The sequence below is a fragment of the Xiphophorus hellerii genome, chromosome 3 (genome assembly GCF_003331165.1).
Source record: "Xiphophorus hellerii strain 12219 chromosome 3, Xiphophorus_hellerii-4.1, whole genome shotgun sequence".
NCBI lineage: Eukaryota > Metazoa > Chordata > Actinopteri > Cyprinodontiformes > Poeciliidae > Xiphophorus > Xiphophorus hellerii.
The window spans coordinates 6,136,373-6,152,177 of NC_045674.1; the positions used below are offsets into that span (position 1 = coordinate 6,136,373).

A 15,805-nucleotide genomic window follows, 5' to 3' on the forward strand; every position below is an offset into this window, starting at 1 on the left:
CTATCCAAGGGAAGTGCAGGTATAGTCCCCTTCTTTATGTGGGTGGGTATAGTCCATGTTGGAATTTGTGTGTGTGTTCCGTCCTGAATGAGGTCCAAAATTTTGTAGGAATGCGAATGTGAAGTGTAACTGGTGCTGAATTCCCTGAAAGTACAACTTATTGTCCTCGGAATCAGAATTCAGAAGATTGTAGCGTGACTTTTGCTTTATTTTCTCATCATTCTGCTCCCTCTCTAAGGTCTTAACCTGCCTTAATCAGTGTTTGTTTATGTGTAACAGTCACCAGTCTTAAATGTTATGGTTATGTCAGTGTGCAGCCTTGTGCGTGTGAGCAGATAAAACAGAGAAAAGACAGAGTTCTTTTGTCCATAACAGAGTGTTCCTTATGAATTTCTTGTAACATTTCTTATCTATAAAATCACAAGATTCATAGTTTCTTTTACTAAGGCCTTTTAGTTCCATTGCACAAAATGAAAAACAGTGCAAGACATTGAGTACCAGTACAAAATAGAGTATTTTTCACTGCAACACTGTAACACACAAGTCAGTGCATATCCTCATGTCCACAGAGTTTTTCCACACCATAACAAGCAGAGAGGCATATTCACTAATAGATTTCCTTATGATATTCTTCAACTCCATCTCAGACAAGACCTCCCATGACTAATAATGTACTGGTGGTATGCATCGATAAGGCAAGCGAAATGGCTGGTCATCAGTCAAGTGAATGCGATGGACAAAATCCCTAGCCTCACCACAATCCAGTTTTCCCCTGAAGAACACATCCTGGAAATCCTGGAGAAACCTCAAGTTCAGCCAGCCTTCTCTTGAACTCATCTGACACCTCACAGCTCTCTCTCTGTCGATGTCATGTAGACCACAGTCTCTCAGCATCTGTACAGGATCAGAACTGTGATGTGGTGAGCTTGTTGAAACAGTACAATGGTTGCAGTACTGTTCAGGTTTCACCTGCCTAAACGCAACAATTTAAAGACAAAACCACAGTAAAAGAAATAAAAATGGAGGGGCTTCCAGTCTTAAAGCAAAACAATTAAAACAATGAAGGGAAGACGTCAGCTATTTTAGCATTGCGGCTCAGTATCAGAGGTTTGTCTGTTGGGTTGAGAACCTTCATAGGGACCCAACAATCTTCCCAAATGGTTGTGACTACCCCACTCACTAAAATGTTTTTGGTAGTGGAACGAGCAGATGACGGCTCGACAATCACAGTGCCCTCTAATATCAGTGGTGCAGTGGACGGCAACTTTCCCCAAACCACATAGTCCTGGCAAGGACGGAGGGTGACAGCCTGTCTGAGCATACCTGTTCCAGTCTTGTCAGGTAAAGCAGAGGTTGACCACTGAGAAACACAACTCAGCAGCTGCAAAATCTCTTCACACTCTGGGTTTGCAGCGTCTGATGTAATGATCTCCCAGTAGCTCGAATCAGTTTTCATTCTTTGAATAAGGGGCACATTGCTACCGATGATGATTTTATCATGTTGCCCAGGTATGAAAAATGTTGGTACTGTAAATCTGAAGCCATAGATCTCAATGTTCAACTCATAGGAATAACCGAGGCTGCATGAGAAGGCCTCCACACCCAACGAGCACCACCTGCGACAGACTGGCAACCTGTCCAGGGTGACCCCACCTCTCACCCGGAACTTTAGCTGGAGAGGCACAAGCACCTCCCGACCCCACTAGAGACAAAGGTGTTAGAATATGGGATGGAATGGATTCATTTATTCATTCATATTCAAATATTGCAACGGTGATGATAAAAATTTACTTAATAGATCTATAAATAAACTGTATATATTTAGATGAAAAAAAAACAGTACACACCTCTCCCGCAGACAACATGACACAAGGGGAAGATCTAAGGAAGGTTTAAAACCATTTAAAGACAAAACCACAGAAGAAGAAATAAAAAGGAGGGGCTTCCAGTCTTAAAGCAACACAGTTAAATAATGACAGAGTTTTTTAAAGGTGTTTGAATGAGGTAATAACCAAAACAGAAAGACACTTTGTATAATTATACACTATACAATTTAGCATGGAGGCTAGCATGGAAGCTAGCACAGAGACTAGCATGAAGAATAGCATGGAGACTAGCACAGAGGCTAGCTCTCCCGCACCCTGAAAACCTCTGGGCTTCACTGAAGATCAAGTTTTGTATTTTATCATTTATTATGTAATGATTGATTGGAATATATCGTGTTTTTGTAAAATATTTTAAATGTTGTGGCACGGTGTTACGGCCCGGTTCAGACGGTCGCAACAAAAAATAGGGAGGACATGGCAACCAGCAACATTTTTGGCCCTTCAGAGGCATTTATTAAAAACAACCGATTGTCTAGGGGTGCAATGGGCGATAGCCCAAGACGTGATAATCCAGCGCTCCCTCAGCCTGGTGTTTCCCCAGTCATGGATCCTGTTGGGCCCCACAGGTCTCAGCTCCCACAACGTGTCAAGCGATCTGCCGGCGCCGCCTCCGAGTCCAGATGTCGTCTGAGCCTGGTTCTAGCGTCGGCCAGCCTCACGTGAGTAGAACGGCGCTCCTTATATATCATCCAGGTGGCCACGTAATCAAAAGCACCTCCCACAATCAAGGACCTTAATTGACAAACAGTTTACTTGCCACATAGCACTCACACACAGGACCGCACAACAGGGGCCGTCACACACGGTTTGAGCCTTTTGCCAACATAATGTGTCACTTTGACCATAGTTCCATAGTTCATGCTATCTTTATGGGCACTTTACATCAAACTATCTTTTAGCCACATAAAACAAATGCTTTTTTTTAATTATCAGATGAAGATGTAATCACATCTCTAGTTAAATCACAGACTGTTACTCTTCAGCATAAAACAAGTTTGTAGCTCCCTTTGTTAGCCTCTATCTAAGCTACGGCCTAAACAGAGCGTTCCTTTACATCCTTTAGCCTTAGCTTTCAGGATGTTTCCTAAGATGACATCTCCTTTAGCTTTAGCTTTTGTGAGGATGTGATCTATGTGAATGAATGTATGTGTAATCAAGCATGTAAATAGCTAAAAGAGATAGAGGAAAACAGAATAATTTATTCTCAACAAGGGATATTTTCACACCTCATCAATAACAAAATGATTCTACTTTCAGGAGGAAAGGCAGATGTGAATTTTTGTACATTGGAAACCAAAACATTTTTCTCAAAAAACATCAACCTGAAAACCAGGAAGAGTTGCTCTTTCTCCAGAAAATCTGTTTTATTTCATCAAGTTTACAATCAAGTTTTCACTTGAGCAAAACTCACTGCAAGCTTGTGCACTGCAAAAGCAGAAAACTTACTGATTATTTTGTCTAGTTTCTAATGTAAATCTCTCAGTTCACTCTAGATAAGGCAAAACTAACTTATAAGTAACTTTGCAGCCAAAAAAAAGATCTGTTTGTTTTAAATCAATTCTTTAAAATTCATGAAAAGTTATTGTTTCATTGGCTTATTATTTAAGTTATAAGAGGGGAAATGTTTGGATATTAGTGAAATAATCTGTCAATGGAACCAGACATTTTTTCAGGTTTCTTGAGTGTCTGTCCTGTGATTGGACAGATCAGTGACTGTCCTGTGATTGGACAGATCAGTGTCTGTCCTGTGATTGGTGGCTTAATTTCCAGCAGGAAGTTGTGAACAGAGTTTAAAAGCTGCTGCATTACTGCTGACATTCACAGGAAGCTGGACCAGCAATGGCTCTGCTGAAGGTTCTGCTGCTGCTGGGGCTGGGTGAGTCAGAAACACTGGAGAAACTGGTCACACTGGAGACACTGGAGACACTTCCACTGGTTCCAGGAAGGCTGCTGCTCTCTGTGACTCTCAAACTTCCCTCTGATTCTGTGTCAGACTGAAACTTCTTTGCATATGAACTGTGATGTTTTTAATCTGTAACTGTTTATCCTTTTTCTGTTCCAGCAGCCATGTTTGCACCTGGTTTCTGAGTAAAGACCTCCTTTTTCTTCTTCAGGTGTTTCAGTGAACTCAGCTGTTTCTCTGCAGAAGAGAATCATTGGAGGTCATAACTGTGCTGACACGGAGCGTCAATATCATGTTCGGCTGGAGGGCTCCAATGGTACTCATACGAGCCTGTGTGGAGGATCTCTGATCGGCCGTAAGTGGATCCTGACTGCAGATACCTGCTGGAAGACAGAGACAGGGTGGTAAGAAAGAGGCATTAACACAGTTTTATCTGCAGATGATCAGGTTTTCTGTGTGTTCATTATAATCTAACCTTTCCTGCAGGACTAACGATGTAATGTTAAAAGTTCATCCACGGAAAGCCAGAGTGAAGTTTCCCAGAATCCAAGGCGACATTGGGATTTATCATCCCGAAGGCTGGCGTCATGACATCACGTTGCTGAAGATTCAAATACCAGTAACAAATGCCCCATTTGCTCCGCTACCAGACTGCAGTAATCGCCCTAAAAAGTAAGTCTTTCTCTGATCAACAACATGACTTCAGATTTTCTGTCTCCAGTCCTGCTGCCTCTGCTTCAGCAAACCTGAGTCAGATAATCAGGCCACCAGTTTAGCTCGGGTGTGTTGGACCAGAGACACATTTAAAGGACGCAGTACAACGTCACTGGGGACTGGAGGTGGAAACTCCTGTGTCAGTGGATGAAGTCCTTCATGGATTTATTTTCTGTTCTTTCATTGTTCTTTGTAACAATTAATTTTCTACATTGTTATCTTGTATTTTTACATTTTATTCTTGTATTTTAGGGATGATGTTGTTCAGCTGGCAGGAGAGGGAGCAACGACAACCGGCCCCAATAATGAGCAATGTGAGAGAAAGTTTGAAGTTATGAGAATAAAATCTTTGTTTCTGTCTCTACAGAGACGTTTGAGTGAACAACATGTTTATGTTTCTCTACAGTATCCAATGCTGTTGCTGCAACACAACTTCAGTGTGTCGATATGCAAGTTGTTGAGGCTACCCATTTCCTGCCAACATATGGACATGTATTCTCTGCTAAAGCACAGAACAAGGATGTGTGTTATGTAAGTTTCTTTCCTCAGTACAGTGAACCCTCGTTTTTCGCTGGAGTTACTTTCCAAAATGAACCTGATGGGCGAAATCCGTGAAGTAGTAACCTTTATTTTTTTTACAATTATTATTCAATGAAATAATCCATAATACATTGAAACCAAAAAACAGAACCTTTTTACAGGCCCAAGCATTTGTTTAACAAATAAAAGTACTGTATAACGTTTGTTTTGTTTTTTTAAAATAACTACTGTACTGTAAAATAATTTTAATCATCAATACGAACTGAAGACTTCAAATTGAGGAGATCATCGCCGCCCCACCGCGACCTGAGTCATTGGACTAGAACGAGAGAAAATGAAAAATGATTATGAAAAAAAATACAAAGTACAGTAGGACAAATAGTGACTCGCATGTATTCCACTGCTCTTCTGACTGAGCCGCTGCATCCTGACTCCGCTCTGTAGCGGGTTTTTCCTCTAAAGCCCGCGGCGCAGGTGTGTTTTTTCGAGAGAAGAACATAGTTATCGGTATCGGTTGTCGCTCTTTTTTCTTCTGGGCAGAAAGATTCTTGAAATTGCAAGAGAATTTGCAAACATAATTTGGCAAGCTGTTTTACGTACGTGTACATATTAAACTGCAACGTTATTGACACACAGAGAAGAAGCGGAGAGACTGTTTAGCCAATCAGAATGCAGAACACAATGCACGATGCAAATCCGTGAAGCAGCGGGACCGCGAAAGGTGAACCGCCATATAGCGAGGGTTCACTGTATCTCTCTAGTGATTTGACTGCTTTTCTGTTTTACAACATAAATGATTTTTCTACAGGGTGACGCTGGTTCAGCAGCGGTGTTCAACGGCAAGATTTATGGTGTGATTTCTCCAGGTGTACCACGCTATGCATGTGAGAGCGCAGCTTCAATCGTAGATGTGTGTGAATACATGGACTGGATAAGAGCAACACTTAGCGACAAATAAAACATAAACTGTCATAAAATATAATTCTCATCAAATTTCCTCTCAGATATAATTTCATTATTGTATCTTGATCAGTTTGATCCACATATTTGTAGAATTAGAATAAATCAGTTGTTTTGTTTTTTTTCATCTAACCTTGATCTCCCTAATGGATCTTTCTCTGTCTCAAAAATGAATCAATAAATGCATGAAAAATAAACATTTCCTGGCTGATCGTCTTTATATTCATGGTTCAGTTTGTTCAGTTGATATTTTCCCTGAACTGAGTCTGAAAATGTGACATGAGTTTTAAATGACATAAAGAGGAACATCAAAAGTAATTAATTTATTCAGTTTTTGTCTGATATCAGAAATGAACATGCAGCATCTAAACTCTGCAGCTCTGGAGTTACTATTCCTGATTTACTTCTAGAGAACTTTAAACTCCAACAAGACCAAAGAGCTGTACACAACAAAGCAAAGTATGCAACAATGTATTCTGGTAATTTTTGACAGTTTTGAACATTTTCTAATAACTTAAACTTTAGAAACATTAAATGTACAAACACTCAAACCTTTTCTGTTTTTGGAGAAGATCAGAGGAAGCTAAACATTTAGCTTTGAGCTCATTAGTTTGCAAGCTAAATATTATTTGCTAGATAAATAATTAGTCAACTTAATATTTAGTAGTTGCTAACAAAGTATTTTAATGGCATGCAATAAATGCTTAACTAGTTTTCAAAATCTGTCATTATTTTTGCCTTTATTAATTGTTTTTGGAAACGTTTGTGTGTCTGATCAGTTTCTCTCAGCATTTCCTGATGTTATTGTCGTTGCATCAGTACTTTTCATTATGATGACACGTTCACTAATATATGAAGATCCGCTTTACAGGAACGAGCCATTCATTCTGAATTAGTTCTGAATCACTTTTGCAGGTTTGCTACATTTCTGATTTGTAGTAATTGTTTTAAGAAATGCTTCATTGGTTGTGCAAATGAAAGAACCAAAGACGAAGAGAAACTGGAAAACCAAAAATCCTTTAAGTCTGAAGAACTTTTTCACATTAACTTGCAGATTGTTGTAGTTTAAAGACTGAAAAAATCTGCTAAAAATCTAATATTTTTGGTGAATATTAGATACAAATTTAGGTCTAAATGACAGAAAAAATGGGAAACATTCTTAATTTTACAGGTTTTAAATAAAAGGTTTTACAAATACGTGTGAGAAAATGTGAGAATGACTGTGTGTGTGTGTGTGTTGTGCCAACTGTTTATCTGTTCCAGGGAGTTGACCAACGCTCCTCCTAACGCGCAGTCCTCCTGCTCGAATTATCGGACAGCTTCTGCTCTCCAGGACTAAATCGATTCAAACCAACTGAAACAGACGCAGGAGACAAACATCGTGGGGGAGAAAACACGGCGCAGTTCGTGACTTTATAGATCCAAACACGGAGCTCGCGCTGATCGGTGGTAAAGTTACGAGGTGACAGAATGACGAAGCTGCGTTTTCTCATCAGACTTTTTCTCTACGCCGTATTTTCACTACCAAACGCAATGCAGGCTCCAACAGGTAGATTCTCACTTCTTCTCTGTAAAAACACAAAATCTTATCAAGTGATTTTCTGTTTAGTTTACAGTGCAAATAAGACAAAACTAGCTTACAAATAACTTTTCAGCAAAACCAATGAACTTGTTTTGAGTCAATAATGCCTTAATATTGGTGGGTGTGACAGCTGTCTCTATTGTTACACAAAGATCTGAATGGTAATCGTTTTCTGTTCATTCTTAACATTAGTTTACATATTGATTAGTGAATAGTTTAGATTTTTATCTTTAAAAGTATCTTCATTAGCCTGACTCTTTAGTTAACTATTTGCAGTGCACACATTAAGTTAATTTTATCTGTCAGTTCTTTATATTTTTTGTTAAATGCAACAAATTAATTTCTTCTTCTTTTGAGTTACCAGTTTCCTTCGGAGCTGCTGCTGGAGTCGCACAGAAGAGCTCCAGCTAATTGCTGTCCTATGGCTGGCAAACCTCCTCAGTGGGTCATTGCATTTGTTTGCCAGGGGAAGGGGAAATTTGGTTTTCTTTAGTTTTCATTTTACCATTTCTTTAAGGTTTCTTCTTTTTGGAAGTTAGTTCAGATCTAATATTTATTAAATTTAAAGATGTAGTAATGTGTAGACCAGTATTTGTTTAAGTTCTTGTGTGTTTAATTACCCCCTTGTGTGTTAGCAGTGTCTGATCAGCCACTATTTAACTTCCCTTCATGTCTTGTTTGTTAGGTCAGTTTTGTAATTGAGTTCTTTGTGTTACTACCTGAGTTGTAGTTTGTTATGTTGACTTCAGTTTTGGGCCCAATTAATTGTTTTTGAACTATTTCTGGACTTTTTGTAACTAAGATAATTTTTTGGAATCCATTCAACGTCTCTGTGGCTGATCTGTGTAAAACCCTCACAGTGGGAGAAAAAATGCTAGTTCCTTCGGCAGATTATTTGACTTAAAACAAGACATTTTCCCATGTCATAAGTCAAATAATTTGCCATTATTAGTTTTTACTGATTCTAAACAAACTGTTATATCTTACTGAAAAGTTACTTATGTAGTTTTCTGCATGCCTCCATATTTAACAGAGTACTAAACTTAGCAGCTGTTTTAAAATTTTTACTTGTACTAGAAAACTATGTATTTATGTAGCATTTCATTTCAAGGCAAAGAGTTATGTTGTCCATAACAGAGTGTTCCTTATAAATTTCTTGTGACATTTCTTATCAAATGACAAGATTCACAGTATCTTTTACGAAAGACATTTTAGTTTCATTAGTCTTTTTGTTTTTCACAATGTAGCATCAGGGCTTTTTTTATTTTTTGAATTCATGTTTGTCCTTAACTTGGTGTTTGTTAGCACATTTGCTCCACTTTACACCAAACTAACGTTTAGCCACATAAAATAGATGTTTTTTTATTAGCAGATGAATATGTAATCCCATCTCTAATTAGTCAAATCACAGAATGTTACTCGCTGAATCGTCTTGTTACTCCATGCCACTGCTCCTCGTCTCTCCTCCCTGGTTTCCTCATGGTCTCTTCATTTCTCTGGTTTGGATTTGTTTTTATTCCTGGGTTTTTGTTATGTTTTTTTGTAAGTTTGATTATTTGTTAAATCTGCAACAGAACTTTTACATCTCCTGTCTGCTGCATTTGGGTCCACACTTCAACCACACACATCATGACAGACGGTGGTAATGCATTGGAGTTTAAAGCCACTGTGTCCATCATGGTCAGTTGGAGGGAATATATGTAATGTAAACATTTAAATATAAATAAGAATATTTTTTTAAGAACCACAATAAAACCTAACTTTGTTACAAAATAAAATAGCAACAATGGACTTTTTCTTTAAATCTTCCAAGTTATGAACTAAAATATAGGAATGTTTTTATAGCCAAAATAATTTGCTGGAAATTGTGGATATTGTACATTTATAGTCAGAGTAATGATGTCAGTAAATATCTGTCAAAACAGGTGATCATTTGTAATTTCTCCAAATACAAAGTTGTAATTTAGAAACTACATAAGTAGTATTAGTCTTTAGGGTTTGCTTTATGTCACAATATATTTTTTACCTGCAATAGTTTTCTACAGTAGAAGGAGGAACTGGAAATTACTGAATTGGTCGGCATGCTTTTTTATTCGTCTGTCATGTTGGATTTCACTACATTTTCTTGAGCTTGCAATGGATGGCCAATAGCTGGCAGTGTGTTGTGTGATGCACTAGTGTTCACTTTAGTGGTCTGTGTGCATTTACAAAATAAAAATGCATATAAACACAAGAAAATGACTTTTGGATAGATGTCCACTATGCATGAAATGGGTTTTATATATATATATATAATGCATTGTCTGGGATACTAACAAGGCAATGTTTCTCAGTCATGAAATATATTTGGAGCCTCAGTTGTGCAGAAGTTTGTGAAGTCAAGATCCTACCTGTGAGACACAGAGTGAACTTAGTTTCTGTGAGTTTTTGTCAGACAAAACATGTAAGTTCAGGACATAATGGAAACAATTTAAAACATGTTTAAATGATTTCATGTTTTCATATTGTAATGAATCCTACTGCAAGGCTGCAGATAGTAAAACAAATAAAACATTTTTATACACGCTTTCTTTAAGTCACATTCATGCAGCAGCTCCACTACAGGTGAAGGACCAGTACAACATGTTCAAGATTATTTTAATCTAACAGTGAGATCAAGTTTGTGTTTTGCAAGTCTCAAGTCGTTATCCTAACATCCTGAGTCTAGTCTTTTTGTCTGAAACTAGGAATTTCAAACCTTATGAGGCTTTTTTTTAAAAAAACAATGCTGCAATTATATTTCAATCTTTAATTCATGAGAGACTCAGACAGAGAAAGAAAGCAATTAGAAAAGTTTATTGACATGCATGAATTAAAGTTCTTTGGCGTTCGGGCCCCGGCTGAGGACATCAAGCTGTGGTTTGCAAAAAGCTCAGATGAGCATTCCCGATGCTGATTAGGAATATCATCCTGGTGGTGGAGGTCGGTGAAGGATGCGAGCCTGAAGAGCTGGGAGAGTTGAGGTGGAGAAGGGGTGGAGGTGGGTTGAGCGCGGCTGGAAAGCAGAAGATGCCATGAGCTTTGGTTAAATATAAAACAGGCTTTAATGCAGAAAATGATCAAATGTTACACATCATCCGAATGGATCAGATACAGAGTGACATTCACTGTGCAGCGCTGGGCTCCACTCAGCTCAGCTTAGGGGTGACACCAAGTGAAGCAAAGATTGTAGCGAGTTCTGCTTTATTTCCTCCTCATCCTGCTCCCTCTCTAAGGTCTTAGCCTGCCTTTGTTTATGTTTTTGTGTGACTTTTGTCAGTCTTAAATGTTATGGTTATGTCAACGTGCAGCCATGTGCGTGTGAGCAAATAAAACAGAGAAAAGACAAAAAGTCCTTTTGTCCATAACAGAGTGTTCCTTATGAATTTCTTGTAACATTTCTTGTCTATAAAATCACAAGATTCATAGTTTCTTTTACTAAGGCCTTTTAGTTCCATTACACGAAATGAAAAACAGTGCAAGACATTGAGTACCAGTACAAAATAGAGTATTTTTTTTCACTGTAACAATGTAACACACAAGTCAGTGCATATCCTCATGTCCACAGAGTTTTTCCACACCATAACAAGCAGAGAGGCATATTCACTAATTTCCTTATGATACTCTTCATCTCCATCTCAGACAAGACCTCCCACAACTAATAATGTGCTGGTGGTATGCATCGATAAGGCAAGCGAAATGGCTGGTCATCAGTCAAGTGAATAGGATTGACAAAATTCCTAGCTTCACCACAATCCAGTTTTCCCCTGGAGAACACATCCTGGAAATCCTGGAGAAACTACAAGTTTCTCACCTTCTCTCTTTAAGGGCTAGCAGAACAAAATGTCATCAAACAGTTTGTAATTCCCTTTGTTAGCCTCTATCTAAGCTACGCCCTAAACAGAGCGTTCCCTTATTTCCTTTAGCCTTAGCTTTCAGGATGTTTCCTAACATGTAATTTCCTTTAGCTTTTGCGAGGATGTGATCTATGTGAATGAATATATGTGTAATCAAGCATGTAAATAGCTAAAAGAGATAGAAGAAAACAGAATTATTTATTCTCAACAAGGGTCATTTTCACTCCTCATCAATACACAAAATGATTCTACTTTCAGGAGCAAAGGCAGATGTGAATTTTTGTACATTGCAAATAAAACGTTTTTCTCAAAAAATATCAAACTGAAAACCAGGAAGAGTTGCTCTGTCTCCAGGAAGTCAGTTTTATTTCATCAAGTTTACAATCAAGTTTTCACTTGAGCAAAACTCACTGCAAGCTTGTGCACTGCAAAAGCAGAAAACTTACTGATTATTTTGTCTAGTTTCTAATGTAAATCTCTCAGTTCACTCTAGATAAGGCAAAACTAACTTATAAATAGCTTTGCAGCCAAATATAGGATCTGCTTGTTTTAAATCAATTCCTTAAAATTCATGAAAAGTTATTGTTTCATTGGCTGATTATTTAAGTTATAAGAGGGGAAATGTTTATATATTAGTGAAATAATCTGTCAATGGAGCAAGAACTATTTTCAGGTTTCTTGAGTGTCTGTCCTGTGATTGGACAGATCAGTGTCTGTCCTGTGATTGGTGGCTTAATTTCCAGCAGGACATTGTGAACAAAGTTTAACAGCTGCTGCATTAATGCAGACATTCACAGGAAGCTGGACCAGCAATGGCTCTGCTGAAGGTTTTGCTGCTGCTGGGGCTGGGTGAGTCAGAAACACTGGGGAAACTGGTCACACTGGACACACTTCCACTGGATCCAGGGAGGCTGCTGCTCTCTGTGACTCTCAAACTTCCCTCTGATTCAGTTTCAGACTGAAACTTCTTTGCATATGAACTGTGATGGTTTTTCATCTGTAACTGTTTATCCTTTTTCTGTTCCAGCAGCCGTGTTTGCACCTGGTTTCTGAGTAAAGACCTCCTTTTTCTTCTTCAGGTGTTTCAGTGAACTCAGATGTTTCTCTGCAGAAGAGAATCCTTGGAGGTCATAACTGTGCTGACACAGAGCGTCTTTATCATGTTCGGCTGGAGGGCTCCAATGGTACTCAGACGAGCCTGTGTGGAGGATCTCTGATCCACCCTCAGTGGATCCTGACTACAGATACCTGCTGGAAGTCGGAGACAGGGTGGTAGGAAAGAGGCATTAACACAGTTTTATCTGCAGATGATCAGGTTTTCTGTGTGTTCATTATAATCTAACCTTTTCTGCAGGATTAATATAGCAAAGATAGATGTTCATCAAGGGCCTAGTAGATGGAGGGCTTTCATACTCCGTAAAGATCCTGTGGTTTATAATCCTGAAGGCTGGAGTCATGACATCATGTTGCTGAAGATTAGGAAAGTAGCAAATGCCCCACTTGCTCCGCTACCAGACTGCAGTTATCGTCTTAAAATGTAAGTCTTTCTCTGATCAACAACATGACTTCAGATTTTCTGTCTCCAGTCCTGCTGCCTCTGCTTCAGCAAACCTGAGTCAGGTAATCAGGCCACCAGCAGAACCAGAATCCATTTAGCTCAGGTATGTTGGACCAGAGACACATTTAACGGACGCAGTACAACGTCACTGGGGACTGGAGGTGGACACTCCTGTGTCAGTGGATAAAGTCCTTCATGGATTTATTTTCTGTTCTTTCATTGTTCTTTGTAACAATTAATTTTCTACATTGTTATCTTGTATTTTTACATTTTATTCTAATTGTGTTTCAGTGGTGACACTGTTCAGCTGGCAGGAGAGGGAGCAACGACAACCGGCCCCAATAATCTGCAAAGTGAGAGAAAGTGTGAAGTTATGAGAATAAAATCTTTGTTTCTGTCTCTACAGAGAAGGTCGAGTGAAGAACATTTTTATGATTCTCATGTTTCTCTACAGTATTCAGTGTTGCTCCTGCAAAACATCTTCAGTGTGTCGACATGCCAGTTGTTGAGGCTTCTCATTTCCTGCCAACATATGGGCATGTATTCTCTGCTAAAGCACAGAACAAGGATGTGTGTTATGTAAGTTTATTTCTTCAATATCTCTCTACAGTGATTTGACTACTTTTCTGTTTTACAACATAAATAAATATATGATTTTTCTACAGGGTGACGCTGGTTCAGCAGCGGTGTTCAACGGCAAGATTTATGGTGTGATTTCTCCAGGTGTACCACACCGTGCTTGCGAGAGCGCAGCTTCAATCGTAGATGTGTGTGAATACATGGACTGGATAAGAGCAAGAACTGGCCTTAAATAAAACATAAACTGTCATGAAATATAATTCTCATCAAATTTCCTCTCAAATATAATTTCTTTATTGTATCTTGATCAGTTTGATCCACATGTTTGTAGAATTAGGATAAATCAATAGTTTTGTTTTTTCTCATCTAACCTTGATCTCCCTAATGGATCTTTCTCTGTCTCAGAAATGAAAAATGAATCAATAAATGCATGAAAAATAAACATTTCCTGGCTGACCATCTTTACATTCATGGTTCAGTTGATATTTTCCCTGAACCAAGTCTGAAAATGTGACCTGAGTTTTAAATCACAAGAAGAGGAACACAAGAAGTAATTTATTTATTCAGTTTTTGTTTTATATCAGAAATGAACATGCAGCATCTAAACTCTGCAGCTCTGGAGTTACTATTCCTGATTTACTTCTAGAGAACTTTAAACTCCAACAAGACCAAAGAGCTGTGCACAACAAAGCAAAGTATGCAACAATGTATTCTGGTAATTTTTGAACACATTTCTAATAACTTAAACTTTAGAAACATTAAATGTACAAACACTCAAACCTTTTCTGTTTTTGGAGAAGATCAGAGGAAGCTAAACATTTAGCTTTGAGCTCATTAGTTTGCAAGCTAAATATTATTTGCTAGATAAATAATTAGTCAACTTAATATTTAGTAGTTGCTAACAAAGTATTTTAATGGCATGCAATAAATGCTTAACTAGTTTTCAAAATCTGTCATTATTTTTGCCTTTATTAATTGTTTTTGGAAACGTTTGTGTGTCTGATCAGTTTCTCTCAGCATTCCCTGATGTTATTGTCGTTGCGTCAGAACTTTTCATTATGATGACACGTTCACTGATATGAAGATCCGCTTTACAGGAACGAGCCATTCATTCTGAATTAGTTCTGAATCACTTTTGCAGGTTTGCTAGATTTCTGATTTGTAGAAATTGTTTTAAGAAATGCTTCATTGGTTTGCAAATGTGAAGAAAGAACCAAAGACTGAGCGGATAACCATAAATCCTTAAAGTCCGAAGAACTTTTTCACATTAACTTGCAGATTGTTGTAGTTTACAGACTGAAAAAATCGGCTAAAAATCTAATATTTTTGGTCTTTACATGAGTCTTCAGAGTCCCGATTGTAAAAATAAAACTCTGAGAAGTAATGCTAAACTTTAACAACAGAGACACACGTACGCAGGCATGCAGGTAATCTGGAGATCGGATCATTTTGTTTTTAAACAGACCGCGGCGGAGACCGTCTCTAGCAGCCATGATTAAGAGAGCTAACGGAGCTAACAGGCAAACAACAGAAAACACGTCAGTCATTTCATATGTTGGCGACATGTTAGTATAGTAGTATTTTAAGACGGGACTTCTCATGTGCGGCGAAAATGCACAAATGAATTGTTCCTCATTGACAGCAGTGTATTTACTGCCTGTGTCTCGGTGCAGCGTGATGTGGGAGCAGAGGCCTGCAGATACTTAGTGACCATTAGCTATACCTTAACCACTCGGCAAAAGCTGAACTATCCCCTTTACAGTCTATGTGTTGCCTAAACAGTCGCCCGTTCAATATATTAGAAAAAGCTGGCGTTGACTAGTTTCTAACCTTAAAACCAGCGGTCAGACACAGTCATGCATGCTGGCTAATGTTGTAAAAAGCACACCGCGAACATTTCATTGCAACTTACCTGCAGTTGCCATGGTGGCGCCAGGGACAGATTCAAACTTTGATTTCGAGTAATGGCATGTTACACAGATGCACATCGAATATAAGTGAAGTGTAACATCTCATCATTTCAAATATTACAATTTGCCTTCGCGCTATTATTCACAGCACCCCTATGTAAATAGCTTACCTTCAGCTCCCGGTTCGATGGCAGAAACGATGCAGAGTTCCCAGTCCGTTCAAAAACGCGATCTGACGCATGCGCAACTTTGGAGCACCGTACTTAAGATTCGGGGTATATTTTACTGTATTTTCCTA

The 15,805-nt window shown here is 38.5% G+C and overlaps 2 protein-coding genes across 2 annotated transcripts; both read left to right on the forward strand.

Annotated features, from left to right (window-relative positions):
- Positions 1-732: 732 nt before the first annotated feature.
- On the forward strand, positions 733-6,132 carry LOC116716213 (anionic trypsin-2-like). Its single transcript, XM_032557112.1, has 8 exons — positions 733-810; positions 2,453-2,545; positions 3,711-3,874; positions 3,981-4,193; positions 4,276-4,461; positions 4,756-4,817; positions 4,910-5,034; positions 5,852-6,132. The coding sequence occupies exons 1-8, from the start codon at positions 733-735 to the stop codon at positions 5,999-6,001; spliced, it is 1,071 nt and encodes a 356-aa protein (XP_032413003.1). The 3' UTR covers positions 6,002-6,132.
- A 6,134-nt stretch (positions 6,133-12,266) lies between these two features.
- Positions 12,267-14,035, forward strand: LOC116717935 (trypsin I-P1-like). The gene is made up of 6 exons (XM_032559619.1): positions 12,267-12,309; positions 12,540-12,732; positions 12,815-12,997; positions 13,310-13,371; positions 13,473-13,597; positions 13,684-14,035. The coding sequence occupies exons 1-6, from the start codon at positions 12,273-12,275 to the stop codon at positions 13,831-13,833; spliced, it is 750 nt and encodes a 249-aa protein (XP_032415510.1). The 5' UTR covers positions 12,267-12,272; the 3' UTR covers positions 13,834-14,035.
- The last annotated feature ends 1,770 nt before the right edge of the window (positions 14,036-15,805 follow it).

Excerpts from the sequence above, each read along its gene's own strand:
- LOC116716213 (XM_032557112.1), top strand. The coding sequence starts at position 733 with ATGGACAAAATCCCTAGCCTCACCACAATCCAGTTTTCCCCTGAAGAA. Across the intron at positions 3,875-3,980 it reads AAACTTCCCTCTGATTCTGT|ACCTCCTTTTTCTTCTTCAG; the intron begins GTCAGACTGAAA and ends TTCTGAGTAAAG. Across the intron at positions 4,818-4,909 it reads CGGCCCCAATAATGAGCAAT|TATCCAATGCTGTTGCTGCA; the intron begins GTGAGAGAAAGT and ends GTTTCTCTACAG.
- LOC116717935 (XM_032559619.1), top strand. The coding sequence starts at position 12,273 with ATGGCTCTGCTGAAGGTTTTGCTGCTGCTGGGGCTGG. Across the intron at positions 12,733-12,814 it reads TGGAAGTCGGAGACAGGGTG|GATTAATATAGCAAAGATAG; the intron begins GTAGGAAAGAGG and ends CCTTTTCTGCAG. Across the intron at positions 12,998-13,309 it reads TGCAGTTATCGTCTTAAAAT|TGGTGACACTGTTCAGCTGG; the intron begins GTAAGTCTTTCT and ends ATTGTGTTTCAG.